The following is a 26623-nucleotide window of genomic DNA, read 5'->3' on the forward strand; positions in this document are numbered from 1 at the left end:
AAGTGGAAGTGAGTCACAGGCCCAACCCACCCCCATACACATGTATATACATACATGTCCACACATGCAAATATACATACATATACATCTCAATGTACACATATATATACACACACAGACACATACATATATACACATGCACACAATTCACACTGTCTGCCTTTACTCATTCGCATCGCCACCTCGCCACACATGGAATAACATCCCCCTCCCCCCTCATTTGTGCGAGGTAACGCTAGGAAAAGACAACAAAGGCCCCATTCGTCCACACTCAGTCTCTAGCTGTCATGCAATAATGCCCGCAACCACAGCTCCCTTTCCACATCCAGGCCCCACACAACTTTTCATGGTTTACCCCAGACGCTTCACATGCCCTGATTCAATCCATTGACAGCACGTCGACCCCGGTATACCACATCGATCCAATTCACTCTATTCCTTGCCCGCCTTTCACCCTCCTGCATGTTCAGGCCCCGATCACACAAAATCTTTTTCACTCCATCTTTCCACCTCCAATTTGGTCTCCCACTTCTCCTCGTTCCCTCCACCTCCAACACATATATCCTCTTGGTCAATCTTTCCTCACTCATTCTCTCCATGTGCCCAAACCATTTCAAAACACCCTCTTCTGCTCTCTCAACCACGCTCTTTTTATTTCCACACATCTCTCTTACCCTTACATTACTTACTCGATCAAACCACCTCACACCACACATTGTCCTCAAACATCTCATTTCCAGCACATCCACCCTCCTGTGCACAACTCTATCCATAGCCCACGCCTCACAACCATACAACATTGTTGGAACCACTATTCCTTCAAACATACCCATTTTTGCTTTTGGAGATAATGTTCTCGACTTCCACACATTCTTCAAGGTTCCCAGGATTTTCGCCCCCTCCCCCATCCTATGATTCACTTCCGCTTCCATGGTTCCATCTGCTGCCAGATCCACTCCCAGATATCTAAAACACTTTACTTCCTCCAGTTTTTCTCCATTCAAACTTACCTCCCAATTGACTTGACCCTCAACCCTACTGTACCTAATAACCTTGCTCTTATTCACATTTACTCTTAACTTTCTTCTTTCACACACTTTACCAAACTCAGTCACCAGCTTCTGCAGTTTCTCACATGAATCAGCCACCAGCGCTGTATCATCAGCGAACAACAACTGACTCACTTCCCAAGCTCTCTCATCCCCAACAGACTTCATACTTGCCCCTCTTTCCAAAACTCTTGCATTCACCTCCCTAACAACCTCATCCATAAACAAATCAAACAACCATGGAGACATCACACACCCCTGCCACAAACCTACATTCACTGAGAACCAATCACTTTCCTCTCTTCCTACACATACACATGCCTTACATCTTCGATAAAAACTTTTCACTGCTTCTAACAACTTGCGTCCCACACCATATATTCTTAGTACCTTCCACAGAGCATCTCTATCATACTATTCGCCATTTCCCACGTTAGCGAGTTAGCGTTAAGAACAGAGGACTGAGCCTTTGAGGGAAATCCTCACTTGGCCCCATTCGCTGTTCCCTCTTTTGGAAGGACCAGAGTATGTGACAGAGTGTAAGAAAGTAAATTCTTAATTCAGGTGGGTAAAACTAAAAGTGGATGGGGAGAGATGGGTGATAATTATTGGTGCTTATGCACCTGGTCACGAGAAGAAAGATCATGAGAGGCATGTGTTTTGGAAGCAGCTGAGTGAGTATTTTAGCAGATATGATGCATGAGACCTGGTTTCATTGATGGGTGATTTAAATGCAAAGGTGAGTAATAAGGCAGTTCAGGGTATAACTGGTGTACATGGGGTATTCATTGTTGTGCATGGAAATGGTGAAGAGCTCGTGGATCTGCGAGCTAAATAAAGACTGGTGATTGGGAATACCTGGTTTAAAAAGAGAGATATACCTAAGTATACATACGTGAGTAGGAGAGATGGTCACAAGGCATTACTGGATTACATGTTAACTGATTGATGTGTAAAAGAGAGACTTTTGGATGGTAATGTGCTAAGAGGGGCAGGTGGAGGGATGTCTAATCACTATCTTGCGGAGGCGAAGGTGAAGATTTGTAGAGGTTTTCTAAAAAGAAGATCGAATGTTGGGGAGTAGGGAGTGGTGAGAGTAAGCGAGCTTGGAAAGGAGACTTGAGTGAGGAAGTACCAAGAGAGATTGAGTGTAGAATGACAAAAGGTAAAAGCAAATGACATGAGGGGGGTGGGTGAGGAATGGGATGTATTTAGGGATGCAGTGATGCCTTGTGCAAAAGATGCATGTGGCATGAGAAGGGAGGGAGGAGAGCAGATAAGAAAGGTTAGTGAGTGTTGGGATGACGGAGTAAGCTGTTAGTGAAAGAGTAAAGAGAGGTGTTTGGATGATACTTGCTAAGGAGTGTAAATGACAGGGAGATGTGGAGGGATGTCAAGAAGAAGGTGAAGAGGTTGAAAAAGCGGGGAAATGAGTTGGGGTGAAAGAGTATCATTAAATTTTAAGGAGAATAAAAAGATGTATGGGAAGGAGGTAAATAATGTGCATAAGACATGAGAACAAATGGGAACATTGGTGAAGGGGCAAATGGGGAAGTAATAACAAGTAGTGGTGAAGTGAGAAGGAGATGGAGTGAATATTTTGAAGCTCTGTTGAATGTGTTTGATGATAGAGAGGGCAGATATAGGGTGTTTTGGTTGGGGTGGGGTGTGAAGTGAGAGGGTCAGGGAGAATGGTTTGGTTAAGAGAGAAGAGATAGTGAAAGCTTTGTGGAAGATGTAATCCAGCAAGGTGGCAGTTTTGTATGGTACTACAGTAGAATTTATTAAGAAAGGGGGATGACTGTATTGTTCATTGGTTGGTAAGAATATTCAATGTATGCATGGATCATGGTGAAATGCTTGAGTATTGGCCGAATGAATGCATAGTGCCATTGTACAAAGGCAAAGGGGATAAAGGTGAGTGTTGAAGCTACAGAGGCATAAGTCTGTTGAGTATTCCTGGGAAATTAAATGGAAGGATACTGACTGAGAGGGTGAAGGCAAGTATAGAGCATCAGATTGGGGAAAAGCAGTGTGGTTTCAGAAGTGGTAGAGGATGTGTGGATCAGGTGTTTGCTTTGAAGAAAGTGTGTGAGAAATACTTAGAAAAACGGATGGATTTGTATGTAGCATTTATGGATCTGGAGAAGGCATATGATATGGTTGATAGATACGCTTTGTGGAAGGTCTCAAAAGTATATAGTGTGGGAGGTAAGTTGTTAGAAGCAGTGAAGTGTTTTTGCCAAGGATAAAGGCATGTGTATGAGTACGAAGAGAGGAGAGTGATTGATTCCTAGTTAATGTCAGTCTTCGGCAGGGGTTATGCAAGAGTTTTGGAGAGGGGCGAGTATGCGGTATGATGGGGATGAAAGGGCCTTAGAAATGTCAGTTGTTGTTTGTCGATGATACAGCTCTAGTGGCTGATTCGAGTAAGAAACTGCAGAAATTGATGACTGAGTTTGGAAAAGTGAGTGAAAGGAAGTTGAGTGAATGTAAATATGAGCAAGGTAATTGAAGTTCAGTAGGGTTGAGAGCCAAGTTAATTGGGATACAAGCTTGAATGGAGAAAAATTGGAGGAAAGGAAGTGTTTTAGACATCTGAGAGTGGACTCAGCAGCAAATGTAACCATGGAAGTGGAACTGAATCACAGGGTGGGGAGGGGGAGAAGGTTTTGGGAGCGATGTAAAATGTGCGGAGAAAATGTTATCTCGGAAAGTAAAAATGTGTAAGTTTAAAGGAATAGTAGTTCCAACGATATCATATGGTTACGAGGGTCGTACGGATAAGGGTGGATGTGTTGGAAATCAAATGTCTGAGGCCAATATGTGGTGTGAGGTGGTTTGATTAAGTAATGAAAGGGTAAGAGAGATGTGTGGAGATAAAAAGCGTGTGGTTGAGAGAGCAAGTGTGTTGAAATGGTTCGGACATAAGGAGAAAATGAGTGTGGAAAGACTGACAAAGAGGATATATGTGTCAGAGGTGGAGGGACAAGGCAAGGAGAAGTGGAAGACCAAATTGGAGGATGGATGGAGTGAAGAAGATTTTGAGTGACTGGGGCCTGAACATGCAGGAGGATGAAAGGCGTGCAAGGAATAGAGTGAATTGGAACAATGTGGTATACCGGTGTGGACGTGCTGTCAATGGACTGAACCAGGGCATGTGAAGCATCTGAGGTAAACCATGGAAAGCTCTGTGGGGCCTGGATGTGCATTAGGAGCTGTGGTTTCGGTGCATTACACATGACAACTAGAGACTGAGTGCGAACGAATGGGGTAATTTTTGTTTGTTTTCCTGGCACTACCTCACAGAAGCAGGGAATAGCGATGCTGTTTCCTATGGGGTGGGGAATGAATGAAGATAAGCAAGTATAAATATGTACATGTGTATATATGTATATGTCTGTGTATGTGTACGTATGCGTAAATGTTATGTATAAGTGCGTGTATGGGCGTTTATGTATGTATGTATGAATGTATGTATTTATATATATATATATATATATATATATATATATATATATATATATATATATATATATATATGTGTGTGTGTGTGTGTGTGTGTGTGTGTGTGTGAGAGAGTGGATGGGCCATCCTTCGTCTGTTTCCTGGCACGACCTCGCTGACATGGGAAACAGCGATTATCAAAATAATAATAATAGATCTATCTATCTATCTATCTATCTATCTATCTATATATATATATATATATATATATATATATATATATATATATATATATATATATGTCCCTGGGGATAGGAAAGAATACTTGCCACATATTCCTTGTGTGTCGTAGAGGGGGGAAAAATACGTATTTTCGAGTGCGAGAACTTGCGTCGTTCCACGATCTCTAATTGATTTTCGTTTGTCGCTATGGATAAACGCAGCTCTGTGTTCTGCATGGACCCTCAACATTACGATTAAGTAGATGGATATCGTCGAAGTGAAATGATATAGTGTTCAACCTCATGAGGTAATGTTCACGAGTGGTGTGTGCCCTTTAGCATACGTTGCACAGTATTGGGAGAGATTTCCTTCAAGAAAAGTCACCGAAATCCCAGGGGATTACTGTACTGTTGGTGAAATACACCTGTAACGCTGTAGGAGACCGAGTCGATACACCAGTATTGAATTATGTCAAGATAAGTTTAATTTGTTTCGAGACCATACCAATACAACATCATAATTCACGGTTTCTGAAGATCTTTTTCGAGAAAATAATAAATAAATCCTCTTATCTAGTGAAGGAACAATACACAAGGCCCTAAGACATCTAAAAAAAACAAATGATCAAAGGCTAAACTTACCCTGAAAGATATTACAAACTACTTTTTCGCGGGCACAGTCAACGTGACTAGGGTGGAGGGAACGTCGAGACTATCAGCCAATTAGCGAGGGGCTTCGCGAGTCTCTATTTACCAGCCAATCAGCGGCGCTATCGCCAGCTTCCCGCCAATTATGCGTCACTTGGCCAATCGCGCCAGTTATTTCGTCACCAACTGGCTGCAACCCAAGCTTATCATGATAAGTCCTTATCTCTTGTGTGTGTCGAAGCGATAAAGTTATCTTATTAACGGCATCGTATCATCCAGACGACCATTATGCGATAGTGATCACGTTGGACTGAAATTGCTGCGTAAGTATAGAGATATGAAGACGGGTAAGTTTGCTAGATTAGAAATACTCATTTCATTATTTTACCTTTTGGTGTTTTCTGTAAAAATTCATTGTTTTTCCACTTATGTCGTTAGATAACTTGCATCTTGTTCTTAGAAGTATTAAATGATGATTTCCAGCTATAAATCACTTACCACAACTACTTGAATGCATCTCTGTCATCTATATTATATCCACCTTGGGTGCCGATTTTTTAAAGAACATAGTGAAGTCATTGAACGCATCCATTTCGTTGGTAAAGGTCTACGTGTACTTATGAGTACTTACTATGAGATTTTGCTCAAACGCAGGGCTAACATGTATGGCTCACCGCAGGAAAATGTAGCATTATGAAAGAGGAGTTATGTGTTGTCAGGTGTTAGCAGGGATAGTAAGTTTCTGGTTTGAAAGTTAGCTGCCAATGTGTAGGCGTGGTAGAAAGAAAAAGCTACCTGGGCCAAAGGAGTGACATCCAACAGCAATTGAAGTGCTAGCTTACCATGGAGTTGTCACTAACCCTCTTGATATACAACGAGAAGATATTATTAATTAATTCCTCCCTGGTGTGTGTCTGCATTTTACCAACAACCTACCATGGGGGTTTGAGGCATTTAGCCCCTTGTGATCGTGGGGACTCTATTTGCTCGACTGACTGACTGGAGTCGTATGATTTACACACCATCTTCCCTTCCTAAACCCACCTTGTTCTCCATCTTCATGGGATTCAATAATCCTTATACTTTGCAAACTTTGCTATGGATACTTGCTCCTCTAAGATATGCACTCATTTTTCAATGTCCAGTCATGAGGCACCTAACCCCTCTTCCATGCTTCTGTACATATTTTTCCAAGTCCACTCCACAGCAGTTTCACCTCCATCTTTTGGATCTTACTCATCACTCCATCTTCATACTTCTTCCCTTATGATGTCTTCCTTTCCTATACATCTATTCCTCTCCTTACTTCTAATCCTGATCAGCTAATAGAAAACATTTTTCAAAATAATCAATTATTTGTACTGATAATTTTTTCACCCTTTTCAGTAAGGCTCCATCCTCGTCATTTGCATTCTCCCAGACATGTTTAACACACAACATATAACTCTTGTCTATTCTTGGTTAACTCCTCTCAAAATAGTTTGGTTTTCTCTTCAGATATCCATGTTTCTCCTGGGATCATCATTTACTTTCCTTTAATTTATATTTAATTTTTATTTGGATTAAGGGCTTTATACCCTACTTCCTAAACACCATTGATTATTATTCATTATAATCAGAATTATATGTTTTCCTTCTCACATAGCTGCTTAGTGGTTGAGATGACTGTCTGCTAAGTTGTAGGTTATGGCTTGAGTCCTTTTCATACTTGCTTTTTTCTCATTCCTCTCCTCAGCCAACACATTTGTCTGCTGCACATACAACTTCAATATTCCTTGTTTTTCATATTCCTTGGTTAATATGTTACTTAACCAGTCATCACTATTCTTAGAATCTCCTTAATACCTGAGCTCTTTAAGTCCAAACTTTTCATCTCATCATGAAATGTCTTCTTATTTACCTTTCTTCCCTGTTATGAACAAGTTTATTCTATTACGTACAACATGATATACTAACATTCTCTCTGGAATGCTTTTTGATGAGGTGTCCAACATGTTTCTGCTAGCATCTGTTGCATAATTGTAAAATACTGTAAACTTTTCACATTAATCTACCATATGTACTTATGAATGAAATTGTGCCCTATGTAGCTTAAAGATCAAACACGATGAATGAAACTGTGCCCTGTGTAGTTTAAAGATCAAGCTCTCCCTAATTATCTTTTATCTCTCACCATCATCCAACAGTATCAAAAATGAACCATCCATTGCCTCTTAATTTACCATTTTATCCACTTTTTTTCACACACACACACACACACACACACACACACACACATATATATATATATATATATATTCTTTCTTTCATACTATTCGCCATTTCCCGTGTTAGCGAGGTAGCGTTAAGAACAGAGGACTGGGCCTTTGAGGGAATATCCTCACCCGGCCCCCTTCTCTGTTCCTTCTTTAGGAAAATTTAAAAAAACGAGAGGGGAGGATTTCTAGCCACCCGCTCCCTCCCCTTTAAGTCGCCTTCTACGACACGCAGGGAATACGTGGGAAGTATTCTTTCTCCCCTATCCCCAGGGACAATATATATATATATATATATATATATATATATATATATATATATATATATATATTTTTTATACTATTTGCCATTTCCTGCGTTAGCGAGGTAGCGCTAAGAACAGAGGACTGAGCCTTTGAGGGAAATCCTCACATAGCCCCCTTCTCTGTTCCTTCTTTTGGAAAATTAAAAGTGAGAGGGGAGGATTTCCAGCCTCCTGCTCTCTACCCTTTTAGTCGCCTCTACAAAACACCTGAATGACAATACAAAGTTAAGAGCTCACAGAAAAATTTCACATGTACCCACCTGTGATGGTGGTATATGATGGGGTAAATGCAACCATGCTTCGGAGTGTAGTGGTCTGTACCGGAGGTGAAGTGTGGTTTTAGGTCCCTCTGGCGAATTCTCCCAGTCTTCTTCAAGGTGTAGATGCCACATCACCACCGCGATAACAGTTGATGTGGAAATGGTCACATTCTCGGGTGGATCTGGTGGCCCTAGACATAAAATATTACAAATTTCATATAATTTCATTAAAAAAATACTAAAATCATATTTTTCTTTGAAGTAATACACATACTACTTCAACCAGTATAAAACAACCTTACCTACTGACCATTTCAGTGCATTTTTGAACTTAAACCCCAAATGGCAAGCATGTAATAACATGTGAGGCAGCAAAACTACTTAGAAACAGACAGCTGTCTGTGATTAACACATACTGAATTTGGGAATGCTTGGCACTCTTATCGATAACCAAGGTATAAAATTCTGTGGAAAAAATTTTCCTGGTGGGGGATCTCCCTGAACCTTAAAAGAATCTCTTAAGATCCTGAGGTTGGGAAGCTACCCTTCAGCCTTCTGAGGTAAATGCCTCACCCCTTGCAAACCATCTGCCCACTGACCAATCAGCAACCTCCATGCTGTTAAGAAATCATTGTCATCCTGGCAATCACTTTGGTTATCTTTTGATTCCTTTGGTTATCTTATAATTCATGGAACATAGACGTCACTCAGATGATTGTTACCACTGGTAAAGGGAAGAGTCTAAGAATGAAAGGCGAAGGTACAACATGAATCAACAACTGAAAAACTCCATGTAGGATACTGCCCTTTAGGGAAACAATTTTTCATTCTTCAAAAATTATATTTCTCTTCGGAGTCAGATCATCCTACAAGCCTTGTAGGCTTACCAACATGGAGGAGGAGGAAGGAGAGAGAGTAAAACAGGGCAACACAAGATTGATACTCAACACCTGGGGTAAAGTATCACCTAATAAATGTGTTTGAGGAATGCCAAAGATCTCTCTTTTCGGGGGATCTCCAAGTAGAGGTTCCTCATAAAAGTGAAGGTAGAGGATATATTTCTAAAGTCATCAGATCCAACAAATATTCTTAGTCCAGGAAGAGATGTTCCTTACTGGAAGAGGTTTTAAGAATCCTGGACAAAATAAATGTAATCCTCTACATAATATCTGATGATTACAAGAAATTCTTTCACAGATTCAAGTAGGCATGAGAGATGATGCTCTTTAGCTGCAGTCAGCAAAGAATACACTCAAGTAAGAGTATATTTAAATTTATTCCATTCAATTTTTTGTTAAAAACTTAAGGTTTGGATTAATTTTCATCTGGGACCTGTTATCACTAAAAAAAGGAAATGTTTCTATGTCTGGACACTGTGTGCATCTCTCTAGCTCTTCTCCTAACACCAAGGGATATTAAGAAGAGAGTTTCATCCAAAGACATTAAAAACAAGATGACATATTGTGTCAAAAGAGATCAAGAGAAGCAAGTCTAGAGGTTACATCAAAATCCACTGAAGTTGGTTCCTTTGGCATAATCTTGTAAGGAGCAACAGCATTATTTGCATTGTTTTTGTCATTAGAGGCTAAAGAAGAAATCTCAACATAGCCTCTGAAACTTCAGAACCCATATCTTCATGGAAATACAGTTCCCAGCCTGACTGATATTGTTTTTAAATACAGAGAACAATTATAAAGATCATCTGTTAAGCACTCTCCAGTTTACAGACTATGATAGTGTTTCAAAAAATCCAAAATTGTAAGTTGCAAAATTCATTGCTTTGATGGTGGTCTAGAAAAACTTAAGGTATCACCTAAAGAGAATTACAAAGCTAAAAGAGTTTCTGGTAGCAAGGGTGATTCTGAAAGCTGCCTTGACATGAAAACTTTTATTAATATTTTATTAATTATACTTGATTGCCGTTTCCCGCATCTGTAAGGTAGTTCCAGGAAACAGACGAAGAATGGCCCATCCACTCATATACATATATACATAAACGCCCAAACACGCACATATACATACATATACACATTCATGCTTGCCTTCATCCATTTCTAGAGCTACCCTGCCCACAGGAAACAGCATTGCTACCCCCTGCTTCAGCAAGGTAGTGCTAGAAAAAACAGACAAAAAGGCTACATTCACTCACACTCAGTCTCTTTCTCTTACTGTCATGTGTAATGCACCAAAACCACAGCTTCCTATCCACATCCAGGCCCCACAGACCTTTCCATGGTTTAACCCAGATGTTTCACATGCCCTGGCTCAGTCTTGACAGTACGTTGACCCTGGTATACCACATTGTTCCAGTTCACTCTGTTCCTTGCATGCCCCTCACCCTCCTGTATGTTCAAGCCCAGATCGCTCAACATCTTTTCTACTCAGTCCATCCACTTTCAACTTGGTCTCCTGCTTCTTCTTGTTCCCTCCACCTCTGACACATTTATCCTCTTTGTCAACCTTTCCTCACTCATTCTCTTTTATCTGCTCATAATATGCAGATAAGCTCTTACCTTTTAGCCTTTACAGCCAGCCAGCCAGCTGCTCCAAATCAAGGAAAGAGAGAGCACACTGGACAGACCTAGCAACCAACAATTAGATTTCATTCTCTCTAAGGCCTGCTACTTTTGAGTTCACCTGACAAAACAAGACTCAGTCAGTTTCTCATTCAACCAGCTTTATATCACACTACACTGCAGTTTAATTACAATTTCATGCGTTCAATTTTGTGATCTTTTAAAATTATGAAATTCGAAGATCTTATTTTCTGCCTCCAGCAAGATTCTAAAAGAACCATAAGAAGTACTAAGCAGACAACTGGGAAGTTCATGGATGTCCTTGAGTTTTTAACAATATTCAGAAATACTTCCCATCCCCATATCATGCCATCTTGCATCTTACCATCATCACCAACCTAACCAATAAGAAGCCCTTACTATCAGGATATAGAAAATAGTAATACCAATGCTTCTTCCCACAAGAAGCTGACCTTATAAAATACAGAAACATACTTGGACAAAGCCTTTCACCATCATTAGAGCACATTTTCATAATCTTTCTTGAAAGGAAACCGAATGGCTTTTAGCCAGATTCAGAGGACCAGGCAGATGATGATTCAATTATATGACGATAATGCTTTGGCTCTGTCTGTGATTTTATGGTGACTAACTCTTTCAGCATTAAAAGTGAACCAAAATGAGGCATGAGAAGGCTTTCTAACAAAAGTGGAGACAGTGTTGTCAGTGCCTGCCTGACTTTTTGACAACAGTGTCTGACTGGTGCAGCTGACAAAAGTGGAGACAGTGTTGTCAGTGCCTGCCTGACTTTTTGACAACAGTGTCTGACTGGTGCAGCTGGTAATTTCAAACTTTTATACTTTTATGAAAAAAATTATCTATGAATCACAATGAGTAAACCAGGAAAAGCGTTATTATAAATGACAAGACATAATAATAATAAAACTGGTATTTCAGTGCAGATTAAAAAGCTCTTAATAGATAAGCCTTGCCCTTGCACTTTTTGGAAAGTTGTATGGAAACAACTGTAAAACTTTTATACAGTGTTACACTGAAAGTAGAGAACAACATATATTTCTGAAGTAAGACAGTGTTACACTGAAAGTAGAGAACAACATATATTTCTGAAGTAAGACTATGTAATTGTTGCATATCTTTGAGATTTTAAGGCTAAATACTTTTTTTAAAGAAATTAAATTTTTTTTGTTTTATGGGTTGGAAAAGATAACTCTTGAGATGTTAAGGGGATAAAGAAAGGTTAGAAATATCTGCCTCATCAGTAAGAAAGGAGGTTAACTAATTTCTAGGCCTTGGAATTTTGTGATATCTCTCAGGGCTCTCAGAACAAACCAACCTTGAAGTGAAAAAGGGAAAATATCAAAATGACGACTCACGAAGATGTGAGAAGGATAGAACATGCTTGAGAAATTTGTTTGGATGAGGCATCTTGGAGGCTTTTCTGCCATAGCCATCCTGAGAATGAGGCATCCAAGATGTAGACAAACAGATGGACAAATTCACCAATGTTATTACATTTAGATGCAGAGTTGCTTAACCTTAATTTCAAACCCAGCCTAAGGATTACCAAATCAAATTAAGGAAGATTTTCAGACAAAAGATGGTTGCCAAATCAAATTTGAAAATAAGATTTTGTGACTCAAGTTTTAAGAGCGATAACCATCACACCTCCAGCAAACATATAAGTACAGAGTGGCTTCACTCTCAAACTTGGATTATGTATAAACAAGGAAGTTTTACTGTCAAACTGTCAAAAAACTCAGTGATGTCACATTAATGAAGATATGAACTAAAGCCTCGAATAATTGCCCCCATTATTTTCTCTCAAATATTGTACAGTGCTTACTGATATCTATATTATACAATGCTATCTGTTTTAGTGCTTACTGATATCATCTATATTATACAATGCCATCTGTTTTAGTGCTATTAGAATAATATACATACCTCTCACTACTAAATGAACAGCATAGATGACTCTGTCATTTTCCTCTTGTAGACATGTGTATCGGCCTGTCTTCTGCCGAGTTACATTTGTCAGGAATAGAGACCCGTTTGACAGGACATGTTCACCTGACCAATGTTTCCCTTCTTCAACCCAGTATGTACTTATCTGTAGAGTAAATGAAATATCTATTCATTAAAGGGGTAGAAGGATAACATGGTTTTCCCACTGGAAAGGGTATCTTAACTCTTTGACAGCCGACATGGTTGGGGACCTGAGACCTCAGTTATGTAAAAAGATTCCTAAGAAAGGTGCATAAGGTTTCATATGCCAACAGCATGCCTGCTACTAACCAACAAGAAAACAGTCAGATCTGTATGCATGAATGAAATGGAAGAGGAATAAATTGTAAGAAGACTGATGTAGCTGATAGTATTAAACAGGGAAATTTAGATATGCTTGTGTGTATATAATAAGCAGCTTGATACACTGTAAAACTGCTATGAAAATGAAGATGTGTGGATTAGCTTGATACACTGTAAAACTGCTATGAAAATGAAGATGTGTGGATTCTGATGCTTGACAACACATAATCCACTTTTTTTCTTACATAAATCACAAATTTCCTTTATCCACAAGGACAGGGCAGCAAGAAAAATACCCACATATTTTAGTGTTTTATTAGAGAAGACTCTTGTATTATATCATTATCATTTTCTAAAAACAGGAAAAAAAAAAGAGCCAAAGATTTAAAAAAGTCAGGATGGGGTGCCTGAATGTATGTAGATGTAACAAGGATGACAAACAGGAAAGATAGGCACTACTTTTATTCAGAGGAACCTGGAAGTTCTGCTTTGAGTAAGATTAACTTGATAGGGAATAGGACTGAATGGCTTGGGAATGTTCAAGCGTAGACTCTCATATTAGCATGAGGGCAATCACAAAGAAAAGGGTGGCACCTCTAATGAAGGTGGAGCTGTGGGAGTGTGTTAAGAAATTAGTTCAAGATTGATGTGGGTTGCAATAAAAGCAGACCACGACTGTGGGTGACTTTTAGTGCTTATGCACCAAGTAGATAGTATGAGAGTAAGTGATGGTATGAAGGAGATTCTAAAATGAATGTCAAATTGAATTAGGGTTATTACCATGGTTGTTTTATGGTTGGAGAATAGTTTGAGATTAGAGAGGTTGGGTGACAGTTGTACACTGCTGAACCATAATGGAACAGAATGCTATCAAAGGTACTATGTGTAGATGAGGCTGCTCTTTAATGATGATTCAGATAGGTTTTATATGTGACTGGTTCTCAGTGAATGTAGGTTTGCGGCAGGGGTGTGTGATGTCTCCATGGTTGTTTAATTTGTTTATGGATGGGGTTGTTAGGGAGGTAAATGCAAGAGTTTTGGAAAGAGGGGCAAGTATGAAGTCTGTTGGGGATGAGAGAGCTTGGGAAGTGAGTCAGTTGTTGTTCGCTGATGATACAGCGCTGGTGGCTGATTCATGTGAGAAACTGCAGAAGCTGGTGACTGAGTTTGGTAAAGTGTGTGGAAGAAGAAAGTTAAGAGTAAATGTGAATAAGAGCAAGGTTATTAGGTACATTAGGGTTGAGGGTGAAGTCAATTGGGAGGTGAGTTTGAATGGAGAAAAACTGGAGGAAGTGAAGTGTTTTAGATATCTGGGAGTGGATCTAGCAGCGGATGGAACCATGGAAGCGGAAGTGGATCATAGGGTGGGGGAGGGGGCGAAAATTCTGGGGGCCTTGAAGAATGTGTGGAAGTCGAGAACATTATCTCGGAAAGCAAAAATGAGTATGTTTGAAGGAATAGTGGTTCCAACAATGTTGTATGGTTGCGAGGCGTGGGCTATGGATAGAGTTGTGCGCAGGAGGATGGATGTGCTGGAAATGAGATGTTTGAGGACAATGTGTGGTGTGAGGTGGTTTGATCGAGTGAGTAACGTAAGGGTAAGAGAGATGTGTGGAAATAAAAAGAGCGTGGTTGTGAGAGCAGAAGAGGGTGTTTTGAAGTGGTTTGGGCACATGGAGAGAATGAGTGAGGAAAGATTGACCAAGAGGATACATGTGTCGGAGGTGGAGGGAACGAGGAGAAGTGGGAGACCAAATTGGAGGTGGAAAGATGGAGTGAAAAAGATTTTGTGTGATTGGGGCCTGAACATGCAGGAGGGTGAAAGGCGGGCAAGGAATAGAGTGAATTGGATTGATGTGGTATACCGGGGTTGATGTGCTGTCAGTGGATTGAATCAGGGCATGTGAAGCGTCTGGGGTAAACCTTGGAAAGCTGTGTAGGTATGTATATTTGCGTGTGTGGACGTATGTATATACATGTGTATGGGGGTGGGTTGGGCCATTTCTTTCGTCTGTTTCCTTGCGCTACCTCGCAAACGCGGGAGACAGCGACAAAGCAAAAAAAAAAAAAATATATATATATATATATATATATATATATATATATATATTTTTTTTTTTTTTTTTTTTTTTATATATATCTTCTTTCTTTCTTTCAAACTATTCGCCATTTCCCGCATTAGCGAGGTAGCATTAAGAACAGAGGACTGGGCCTTTGAGGGAATACCCTCACCTGGCCCAATTCTCTGTTCCTTCTTTTGGGGGGGGGGGGGGAAAAAAAAGAAAAAAAAAAAGAGAGGGGAGGATTTCCAGCCCCCCGCTCCCTCCCCTTTTAGTCGCCTTCTACGACACGCAGGGAATACGTGGGAAGTATTCGTAATCCCCTATCCCCAGGGATAATATATATATATATTTTTTTTTTTTTTTTAATACTTTGTCGCTGTCTCCTATCATATATATATATATATATATATATATATTATTATTATTATTTTTTTTTTTTTTTTTATACTTTGTCGCTGTCTATCACCATATATATATATATATATATGTGTGTACATCTCAATGTACACATACATATACACACACAGACACATACATATATACCCATGCACACAATTCACACTGTCTGCCTTTATTCATTCCCATCGCCACCTCGCCACACATGGAATACCATCCCCCTCCCCCCTCATGTGTATGAGGTAGCGCTAGGAAAAGACAACAAAGGCCCCATTCATTCACACTCAGTCTCTAGCTGTCATGCAATAATGCCCGAAACCACAGCTCCCTTTCCTAATCCAGGCCCCACACAACTTTCCATGGTTTACCCCAGACGCTTCACATGCCCTGATTCAATCCACTGACAAGCACGTCAACCCCGGTATACCACATTGATCCAATTCACTCTATTCCTTGCCCGCCTTTCACTCTCTTGCATGTTCAGGCCCCGATCACTCAAAATCTTGTTCACTCCATCTTTCCACCTCCAATTTGGTCTCCCACTTCTCCTCGTTCCCTCCACCTCCGACACATATATCCTCTTGGTCAATCTTTCCTCACTCATTCTCTCCATGTGCCCAAACCATTTCAAAACACCCTCTTCTGCTCTCTCAACCACGCTCTTTTTATTTCCACACATCTCTCTTACCCTTACATTACTTACTCGATCAAACCACCTCACACCACACATTGTCCTCAAACATCTCATTTCCAGCACATCCACCCTCCTGCGCACAACTCTATCCATAGCCCACGCCTCGCAACCATACAACATTGTTGGAACCACTATTCCTTCAAACATACCCATTTTTGCTTTCCGAGATAATGTTCTCGACTTCCACACATTCTTCAAGGCTCCCAGGATTTTCGCCCCTCCCCCACCCTATGATTCACTTCCGCTTCCATGGTTCCATCCGCTGCCAGATCCACTCCCAGATATCTAAAACACTTTACTTCCTCCAGTTTTTCTCCGTTCAAACTTACCTCCCAACTGACTTGGCCCTCAACCCTACTGTACCTAATAACCTTGCTCTTATTCACATTTACTCTCAGCTTTCTTCTTTCACACACTTTACCAAACTCAGTCATCAGCTGCAATTTCTCACCCATATCAGCCACCAGCACTGTATTATCAGTGAACTACATCTAACTCACTTCCCAAGCCCTCTCATACATACATATATACATAAACGCCCACACATGCACATGTACATACCTATACATTTCAATTTATACATACATACATACAGATATATAAACAGACATATCAATACTTGCTGCCTTCATCCATTCCCATCGCCATCCCGCCACACATGAAATGGCACCCTCCTGCCCCCCCCCCGTGCTCGAGGCAGCGCCAAGAAAAGACAACAAAGGCCACATTCGTTCATACTCAGTCTCGAGCTGTCAAGTGTAGTGCACTGAAACCACAGCTCCCTTTCCACATTCAGGCCCCACAAAACTTTCCATGATTTACCCCAGACATTTCCAAACCCTGGTTCAATCCATTGACAGCACGTCGACCCTGGTATACCATATTGTTCCAATTCACGCTACTCCTTGCACGCCTTTCACCCTCCTGTATGTTCAGGCCTCGATTGCTCAAAGTCTTTTTCACTCCATCTTTCCACCTCCAATTTGGTCTCCCACTTCTCGTTCCCTCCACCTCTGACACATATATCCTCTTTGTCAATCTTTCCTCACTCATTCTCACCATGTGACCAAGCCATTTCAATACACCTTCTGCTCTGTCAACCACACTCTTTTTGTTACCACACATCTCCTTTACCCTTTCATTACTTACTTGCTCAAACCACTTCACACAATTGTCCTCAAACATTTCATTTCCAACACATCCGCCTTCCTCCACACAACCCTAACTATAGCCCACGCCTTGCAACCATGTAACATTGTTAGAACCAATATTCCTTCACACCCATTTTTGCTCTTCAAGGGAACGTTCTCGCTTTCCACATATTCTTCAAAGCTCCCAGAACCCTTCTTTGGTGGAGCATGTAGGTGAAGGAAACTGAAAGTATATGTAGGTAACAGCAAGGTCCTTGCTGAGAGAGAGATTCACAGACCCAAGGTCTAAGTGAGATGGTCTGGCCTTAACACTAATGAGAAAGAGAGAGAGAGAGAGCTACAGTGTATCATAAGTATGAAATGGAAAATAGTTAACAATAAGTGTATGAGTCCTTACAAATGATCATCAAAACATAGTAGGAGAGCTAAAACAGAGCAGTCTTGCATATGAGAACTGACAACTCTTAAGAGTCTGTTAAAAAGATGCATAGATGCAAGGCTTGTAGGACTCTATGGTGACCTAGGGCAAATAACAGATGAGATGTCTGTGAAGAAATGTGGTAGTATGACTGAAGACACAATAAGAAAAGGTAAAGTAAAAAAGAGATGGAAATATGTACTATGAGGGTCAAAGTTATTTCATAATGATGGAGATGCCACAAGAATGCTTTTTAATTATATGCAATAACTGAAAGTAATCTGGTTATCCAGGTCTCACAATAGCAAAATTTTCTGCTTACATTTTGGCAAGTAAATTCACTAAAGAATCCAGGACAACATTTCTGGACCAGAATGTACAAACACATCATGTTACTGCATCAGTGAGCTGTAATAGTCTATAATTGAAGATTCTCACCAAAGCTATTTTGTATAACAAGTAATGGAAGCACTAACCTCATCATTTTTCATAGCATGAAAACTAAATAATTTAGCTAATGTCTAAGAATGTTTATCTCATATCTGTGAGCAAACAATGCAACTAAGATGTCAAGCACATCTCAATAATACACTCACCTCTGTTTTGGAATTGCTGTGGAGATAGCAGGGCAGAGTCACATTACTATGTTCATCTACAAAAGTAATGGCATCCTCATCGTTATTTGAGAGCTCTTGCCCAAAACCTCCACACAAACCTATAGAGAAGAAGGAAATTCCTGGTATAGTTTGAGGGTTCCACTGAAAAACATCAAGGTTTCTGTCTTTATGAATACCCTGTATTTTGTTACTAAGAATGAATCTCTTTTGAGAATATTTGTCTTAGATCTTGGTACCTCAATGTTCACTGAGAAGCACATGTAACTGAATTCCCATTTCAAGGCCATCTCATCTTTGCTAAATTTATGCCCTTCCCAAGACCAGGTCCCCAATTTACTGATCTGCCCTAGTTGATCTCTGGGCTGACTGCCATGCCCATGATTCAAACTTTGGTTGGCCTTTGCTAACTGTTACAACAAAAGAAGTGTTTTTAGGTAGCATAAGGATCTGAATTACTCATTGTAATATGATGCTCCAGAGACTGAAGCTAACCAAAAGCTGAAAACAAATTCTTACCGAGTACAAGGATTACTCTTGTTTCCACATTTGTTTGAATGGAGTCTTTTTATCTTGCACTCTAACAAAACAAAAAGGATGTTCATTCAAGCCATAAACTTTATCAATGAAAATTGGATAATGGGTTTCCAATAATTTTATTAACATTTGTAGGGTTTCTATAAATCTCTTAGTTTTGAAATGCTAGCTAGACGATGCCATTCCCACCTTATTCCCTTAGGAACCCAAATGTCTGATTATGTATCCAATAATGATTTTTAAATCTGATTTCATCACAATTCCAGTTTAAGGGAGTCTTGTTTTTTTCTGAAACCAAGATAGCTGTTGCATACCCCATGGACCTTGTTTTTTTCTGAAACCAAGATAGCTGTTGCATACCCCATGGACCTTGAAGCTCCAAAATCTGACATCATCTAGGTGGAGACTGTTTCTTAACTCCCATTAGTCTTCTCTGTTTCATTTGCAGTTCTCTTAACTACAAACTTTATACAGAAATAATCTTCGACTGTTTAAATAGGGCCTTGATGCGGTCTCATCCACAAGCTTCAGTGTATACCAAACAGAATGGTTGATATCTTCCACTTCATATAGGTGGGGGAGGGGGTGCTGAAGCTCTAATGTGATTTTTTTTTTTTTTTTACCTCTGACCCTTGTGCTGAAACTATGGAATTTCATTCATATGGTACATGTATTTATGCCCTTTATTCATTAAACCTTCTTCCCATAATACCTCATTTGAACCCTGGCTATGGGACTTTAGCAGTGCTGTTTCAATAAACTTTTTTTTTTAAAGGAAGACTTGTCTTCAGGTGATGCTTGTCTCTGCTGAGTCTGCAGCTGAGGTTGTTGTTGGACTGGAGGCATTTAGTTTATGCATTGCATCTGTGTTTATGTTATTGGTGTAGGAAGTAGAATGATAGTGTAAATATGCCTGTGTCTGCTGTGTAACATCACTTGGTCAAGCATGTGGTGGAATCCATTCATGTCTATATGAAAGTAAATAATACAAAATGTTAGCTTCCAAATGGTAACCATAACAATCACATAATGAATTATGAAATATGAAATATTATATAGAAAATGTGTAGAGAATGCTGGCAAGAATAATGAAGGGACTTGCGGAAAATGGTTACGAGGAACGACAAACCAATTTTGTGATAACATATGAGATTCCTAAGATGACATTACTGAAATATAGATTATATAAATCAGAAGGACTTAACCAAAAAGATTTTTTTTTTATAGTTCCTAATTGGGACAAGATGGTATGGACATAGAATCCACAAGGACTAATATTCAGTGTAGGAAATACTTCTCCAGTAGAATTGCTAAGAAATGGAATAAACTGTCCATGTTTCTTTCAACAAAAATGGAGAATAATTTTAAGGCCAATAGTGAAATGTTAATCAGATTAGGGGGCACCAAATGAGCCAGCACAGGTTTAATATTAATCTTTAGCTATCTTGCGCTACCCAAGGGGAGTGCTAAAAAGCAAACAGTTTGGAGAAAAATATTCTAATAATAATAGTGAAAACTTGGTAAATCTTGGCTGTTAAACGTTTGGTGAGTATTTGTAGGTTTCAGTAATGTTTCCCCTATAATTTCATTAATCAACCTTATATTTTTCCTGATACTGAAAGCCTTCAATATTACCCTAGTGTTGCATTATAGAATACCTCAAATTATGCTCTGTAACTTTCACTCTATTCTCTGAACACTATACTACCATTGGTCTTCATCATCCAAAGCTTTTCTGGACATGTATCACTAATTTTTTACAATATAATAGTGCCATACTAACGTATAGTCCTTCAAAATAAGTGTAGCATTTTAAAGCTACCCCCCTCAATTCCTGACGGTGTGATGGACAATAGTACACAGTCGTCTGTGTGACCCTACAAATTACTAATGCCTGTATGTAACTAAATGCACTTCAAAATTCTTGATCAAACTGTACCTTACATGACATTAAAGTTATTGCACAATCTTTTACTGATACAGGAAAACTATTAGCAAAGGTTAAAGACACCATACAAGACATATAACATTCAAGTTAAGCATTACAAAGCCGATTTATGCATATTATTAGCAAAACACCGAATAGGGTGGAGCTGAGTAGCTACTGGCTTCTTGCTTCTGGAGCGAGAATACTTTAAAACATAAGTAATCATCACACAAACCCGAAATCAAATGGAGAAAAATAAAAAATCTCCTTAAGATCATTTCTTCATGTCTGACTGCGATGTTTCCAGTCAAGTTTTCACTCTTGTTTTTGTTATGGGCTGGGTCACTGGTTGGTCAGCTGGCAGGACAAACAACCCTCACTATAGATGATTGATCTTGTTGTCTGCACAAGGGACTCCAGTCACACACCTTATACATTCCTCCGTTCGTCGCTATACTCTATCCTGAATAACATTTTCCTATCGTTCTTTTAACAATTGATATTACTATTTTTCGTTGTCTGCTTACTTTCATAAGTAATAAATATATGATAAACATATGATTTTAAGTAGAGTTAAATTATTTGAATTTCCTTATATAGAATGTATAACTGTTTAACACATTCTCTAATTAGAGAAATTTTGGTGGGATTATTCTGGGCTAGCGAGTTCGAGAAGTGAATCCTTCTGCCACATAATGTATTTGTATATATTTTTGGTAAAAAATGTATTGTTTATTTATTTTTTATGGTTTTAAATATTATACTCACGTAAGTATATGTACCCAGCAGAATGAAGGCAATAGAGTTGAGAGCAAGAATGCCAAAATGTTTAAGATCTGTCATTACAGGTAAACAGAGCAGACGACAAAAAGTATATATCGTTTGTTTTAATGGTATTTCCTGTTTCACCAAAGAAGACAGACTCTCGTGCATTCTACAGTCTCAGTAAGTATTAGATTATCATATTTTTATTTAACTTAGAGTAGACAGAAAACATATCTTTTACGCGCGATTTTGGAATCTGGCCTCAGTGGGAATCTGACAGGTTCTGAAAAGCTTTCGGTTTCATATCTGGGAGTCATTCAGGTAATGTGTCGGCAAATTATCCACTGCATGTTCTAATAATCAGTGGTCATTTTAACAAATAGTCGTCTGCATACCCCATATATCATTAGTTTCACATCAGGAATGATTTTTTATATACATAATGTGCTTTCCTTGCTGGTATATGTACACATGTACATGGTATGAGTAATCTGCCAGATATGAATGAATCCAGATCCAGCCAACTGGTTTACTTCAGTGGATGAAACGTTATGTCGACTAGTCAGCTTAATAACCTTTTACTCATCGCTCCCGACTATCGGACATCAGGTAAAGTGCAATTATGCCGACTAGATGGCGCAAAGAAGTGACATGCGGACTGGTTGACATATGTGGATGAAACGTTAAATATCAGACTATATATATATATATATATATATATATATATATATATATATATATATATATATTTTTTTTTTTTTTTTTTTTTTTTTTTTTTTTCTTTTCATACTATTCGCTATTTCCCGCGATAGCGAGGTAGCGTTAAGAACAGAGGACTGGGCCTTTGAGGGAATATCCTCACCTGGACCTCTTCTCTGTTCCTTCTTTTGGAAAATTAAAAAAAAAAAAAAAAAAAAGAAAAAAAAACGAGAGGGGAGGATTTCCAGCCCCCCGCTCCCTTCCCTTTTAGTCGCCTTCTACGACACGCAGGGAATACGTGGGAAGTATATATATCATTGCGATTTTCTACGTTAGCGAGGTATCGTCGGGTTCAAAGAAAGATCGCATTGGCTTGCATATATTCTGTAGCTGTCATTGACATCGCTTCCTGTATACCACATTATTCCATTTCACTTTCTAATGCATGCCACTCGCCATCCTGGATGATCAGGCTTTATCACTTTTTACTCAATCCTTCCATCTTCGGTGTGGTTTCCCCCTTGTCTCCTCTACTTATGACACAAATGTCATCATCAATTTTTCGTCACTTATTCTGTCCTTATGTTCAAACCATTTCTGCTCTCTCAACCAGTCTTTGTATATTGGTTATATAGAGGATGATCTTGCCTAATACGTTTCATGACATGATTTTGGATAGTTTAGCAGCACTCACCAGGCGTTGCAATAGACAATGTATCAGTTATACCCCATTTGTTTTAAGGATCAGAAAAGCAACTATTGAACTCCCTTGAACTGTGTTAATTATATCTGGTATTGAATTGAATGTTGCAACCCCTTGTAAGTTTCAGTGAACTGAAAATAATGGTGTTGCATCAAAATAATCTCAAAACAAAATCATGAGAATTAATAAAGAAAAATAAAAAAAGTGTTACTCTAAACTTTTTCATTCAACTGGGTCTCCTCCGTTATAACAGGTTCATTTTGCTGACTCTACTGCAATCACTTGTATATCAGCTTATGCTGTATATTGGTGTTTAGGGATGCCATTCTTTAGTTTTTTTCTTTTCTACCCAACAGTATTTGTCTTTTATAACCCTGCTCACTTTGTGTGGAACTATGTTGCAACATGATTCTGCGAAAAAGAAACTTCCAATAACGCTCACAATATCTGATGATGAAAGGCTAAAATGCTGCCTAAGTCATATCGCCCTGGAGTGTTTATTTTGGATGGTCTTTAGAGATCTACTCCCACAGCTTAGGCTTGGACCAGGCTGCTGATTTGGGTCTTTGGATGATTGGATAGTCTTTGGAGATCTACTCCCACAGCTCAGGCTTGGACCAGGCTGCTGAGTTGGGTCTTTGGTCATCCAAGTTGTTGGAAGCCATGTCCCATATAACCAGACCTGACTTGTCTGACACACTTTGTAAATACTTATCCAAGGGTCTTGAATATCTCTCTGCATCTCATAGTGTTCCTTATGTGTGCAAGCAATTTGTTGATTAGTATTGGTTCCCAAATGTTTATGGCATTTCCTCTTTGTGCTAATTGCACCTTTTATCTTTTTGAGTATGTTTTACAGTCTTCCATACTTGCCATGCCAATAGGAAAATATTTCAGAATGGAGGTTTGGTACCACTTCCAGGATCTTTCATATACCCATCCTGTCTGTGCTCCAGAGCATACAGTTTCTGTGATTACAGTTTTTTCTTGTAGTTTTATTCCTTTGCCATGTCAGTGCAGGCTGTGATGCCAGTTTGCAAGCAGGGCTCTAGCAGATCCTTGATAAACTTTAAAAGGTCTTCTTATTGACTGCATTTTGAAGGCCTTGAATATTTCAAAACTGCTGTTTCAAGTCAAAAGAGATTTGTCCTTGTATTACTACACTTCTTCTATACTGTACTGTGCCTGTACCTGTTCTTGGTTTAGTATAAGGAAGCACTAGAAACAGTTAAGACTAAAGGAAAGCCTTCATGTACAGTATATGTGAAAGTTCAGGTGATTATGCAGACAAATTAGCTGATAGGACAGGGAGCCACATTATATAACTTATTACACATTCAAGAGCTATGAGAAAAAGCATGAAGTCATAGATAGAGGATGTAGAGTAATATATTACAAAGAAAGCTGAAGCTCTTGTTGCACTAATCTTTAACCCAGTGACTGCAGTGACTTGATATTTAGTGTGCCTGTATAGAAGTGATTTTCATTACTTTTAAGAAAAATTATCATTACCATTAGAAAGAGCATTTTGCTGAAAAAAAATTATATATATATATATATATATATATATATATATATATATATAACGTATATATATATATATAAGTAACGTAAGGGTAAGAGAGATGTGTGGAAATAAAAAGAGCGTGGTTGAGAGAGCAGAAGAGGGTGTTTTGAAATGGTTTGGTCACATGGAGAGAATGAGTGAGGAAAGATTGACCAAGAGGATATATGTGTCGGAGGTGGAGGGAACGAGGAGAAGAGGGAGACCAAATTGGAGGTGGAAAGATGGAGTGAAAAAGATTTTGTGTGATCTGGGCCTGAACATGCAGGAGGGTGAAAGGAGGGCAAAGAATAGAGTAAATTGGAGCGATGTGGTATACCGGGGTTGACGTGCTGTCAGTGGATTGAATCAAGGCATGTGTATGGGGTGGGTTGGGCCATTTCTTTCGTCTGTTTCCTTGCGCTACCTCGCAAACGCGGGAGACAGCGAAAAAGCAAAAATATATATATATATATATATATATATATATATATATATATATATATATATATATATATGTTTAGTTCCTTGTTAATTATATGTGTAGTGAGATTATCAAATGAATAAAGGTTCAGGCTGCAAACCTGCCAGGAATATGATGCATTTCCCCATTGGCATGATATGTACATATGTTGTATGCTATCATGTTATGATAATCAACAGGTTGTTAGTGAAAGAGAAGAGAGGCATTTGGATGATAATTGTAGGGTAGTAATGCAAAAGAAAGTGGCAGGAGGTCAAGAGAAAGGTGCAAGAGGTGAAGATGAGGGTAAATGAGAGTTAGGGTGAGAGAGTATCATTAAATTTTAGAAAGGATATAAAGATGTTTTGGAAGGAGGTAAATAACGTGTATAAGACATGAGAACAAGTGGGAACATCGGTGAAGGGGGCAAGTGGGAAGGTAGTAACAAGTAGTGATGAAGCAAGGAGATGGAGTGAGTATTTTGAAGGTTTGTTGAGTGCGTTTGATGATAGAGTAGCAGATATAGGGTGTTCTGGTTGGGGTGGTGTGAGAAATGAGAGGGTCAGGGAGAAGAGGTCGTGAAAGAGGATTGGCGGAATGCATGCATAGTGCCGTTGTACAAAGGCAAAGGGGATAAAAGTGAGTGTTGAAACTACAGAGGCATATGTCTTTTGAGTATTCCTGGGAAATTATATGGGAGGGTATTGACTCAGAGGGTAAAGGTATGTACAGAGCATCAGATTAGGGAAGAGCAGTGTGGTTTCAGAAGTGGAAGAGGTTGTGTGGATTAGGTGTTTGCTTTGAAGAATGTATGTGAGAAATACTTAGAACAAATGGATTTGTGTGTAGCATTTATGGATCTAGAGAAGGCATATGATAGGGTTGATAGAGATGCTTTGTGGAAGGTATTAGGAGTATATGGTTTGGGAGGTAAGTTGCTAGAAGCAGTGGAAAGTTTTTACCAAGGATGCAAGGCATGTGTACAAGTAGGAAGAGAGGAGAGTGATTGGTTCCCAGTGACTTGATTTGCGGCAAGGGTGTATGATGCCCCCATGGCTGTTTAATCTGTTTATGGATGGGGTTGTTAGGGAGGTGAATGCAAGAGTTTTGGAGAGAGGGGTGAGTATGCAGTCTTGTGGATGTGAGGGCCTGGGAAATGAGTCAGTTGTTGTTCGCTGATGATACAGCTCTGGTGGCTGATTCGAGTGAGAAACTGCAGAAATTGGTGACAGAACTTGGAAAAGTGTGTGAAAGGAGAAAGTTGAGAGCAAATGTGAATAAGAGCAAGGTTATTAGGTTCAGTAGGGTTGAGGGACAAGTTAATTAGGATGTAAGTTTCAGTGGAGAAAAACTGGAGAAAGCGAAGTGTTTTAGATATCTGGGAGTGGACTTAGCAGCGGATGGAACCATGGAAGCGGAAGTGAGTCACAGGGTGGGGGAGGGGGCAATGGTTCTGGGAGCCATGAAGACTGTGTGGAAGGAGAGAGCATTAACTCGAAGAGCAGAAATAGGTATGTTTGAGGTAATAGTAGTTCCAACAATGTAATATGGTTGTAAGGCATGGGCTATAGATAGGATTTTATGGAGGAGGATAGATGTGTTGGAAATGAAATGTTTGAGG

General features: G+C 39.3%; 2 protein-coding genes across 9 annotated transcripts in view; one reads left to right on the top strand and one right to left on the bottom strand.

Moving 5' to 3' along the window:
• The window catches only part of LOC139755517 (contactin-4), a 65843-nt gene that overhangs the window by 33138 nt on the left and 6082 nt on the right, over positions 1-26623 (bottom strand). Inside the window, exons 1-4 of one of the 2 annotated variants that reach the window (XM_071673904.1) lie at positions 21065-21263; positions 18348-18466; positions 12667-12832; positions 8186-8376 (exon numbers count right to left, since the gene is read on the bottom strand). In XM_071673904.1, the coding sequence (XP_071530005.1) occupies positions 8186-8376; positions 12667-12832; positions 18348-18466; positions 21065-21107 (519 nt within the window). In that variant the 5' untranslated portion in view covers positions 21108-21263. Of the gene's footprint in view, positions 1-8185; positions 8377-12666; positions 12833-18347; positions 18467-21064; positions 21264-26623 lie in introns of those variants that run through there. The other variant, XM_071673903.1, reaches the window with a different exon arrangement.
• The window catches only part of rdgB (retinal degeneration B), a 485210-nt gene continuing 480222 nt past the window's right edge, over positions 21636-26623 (top strand). For all 7 annotated transcript variants that reach the window (XM_071673888.1, XM_071673895.1, XM_071673896.1 and 4 more), the window contains exon 1: positions 21636-21774. The gene's annotated coding sequence lies outside the window, so the exon portion shown is untranslated. The remainder of the gene's footprint in view (positions 21775-26623) is intronic.

This window comes from Panulirus ornatus, chromosome 19 (genome assembly GCF_036320965.1).
Source record: "Panulirus ornatus isolate Po-2019 chromosome 19, ASM3632096v1, whole genome shotgun sequence".
NCBI lineage: Eukaryota > Metazoa > Arthropoda > Malacostraca > Decapoda > Palinuridae > Panulirus > Panulirus ornatus.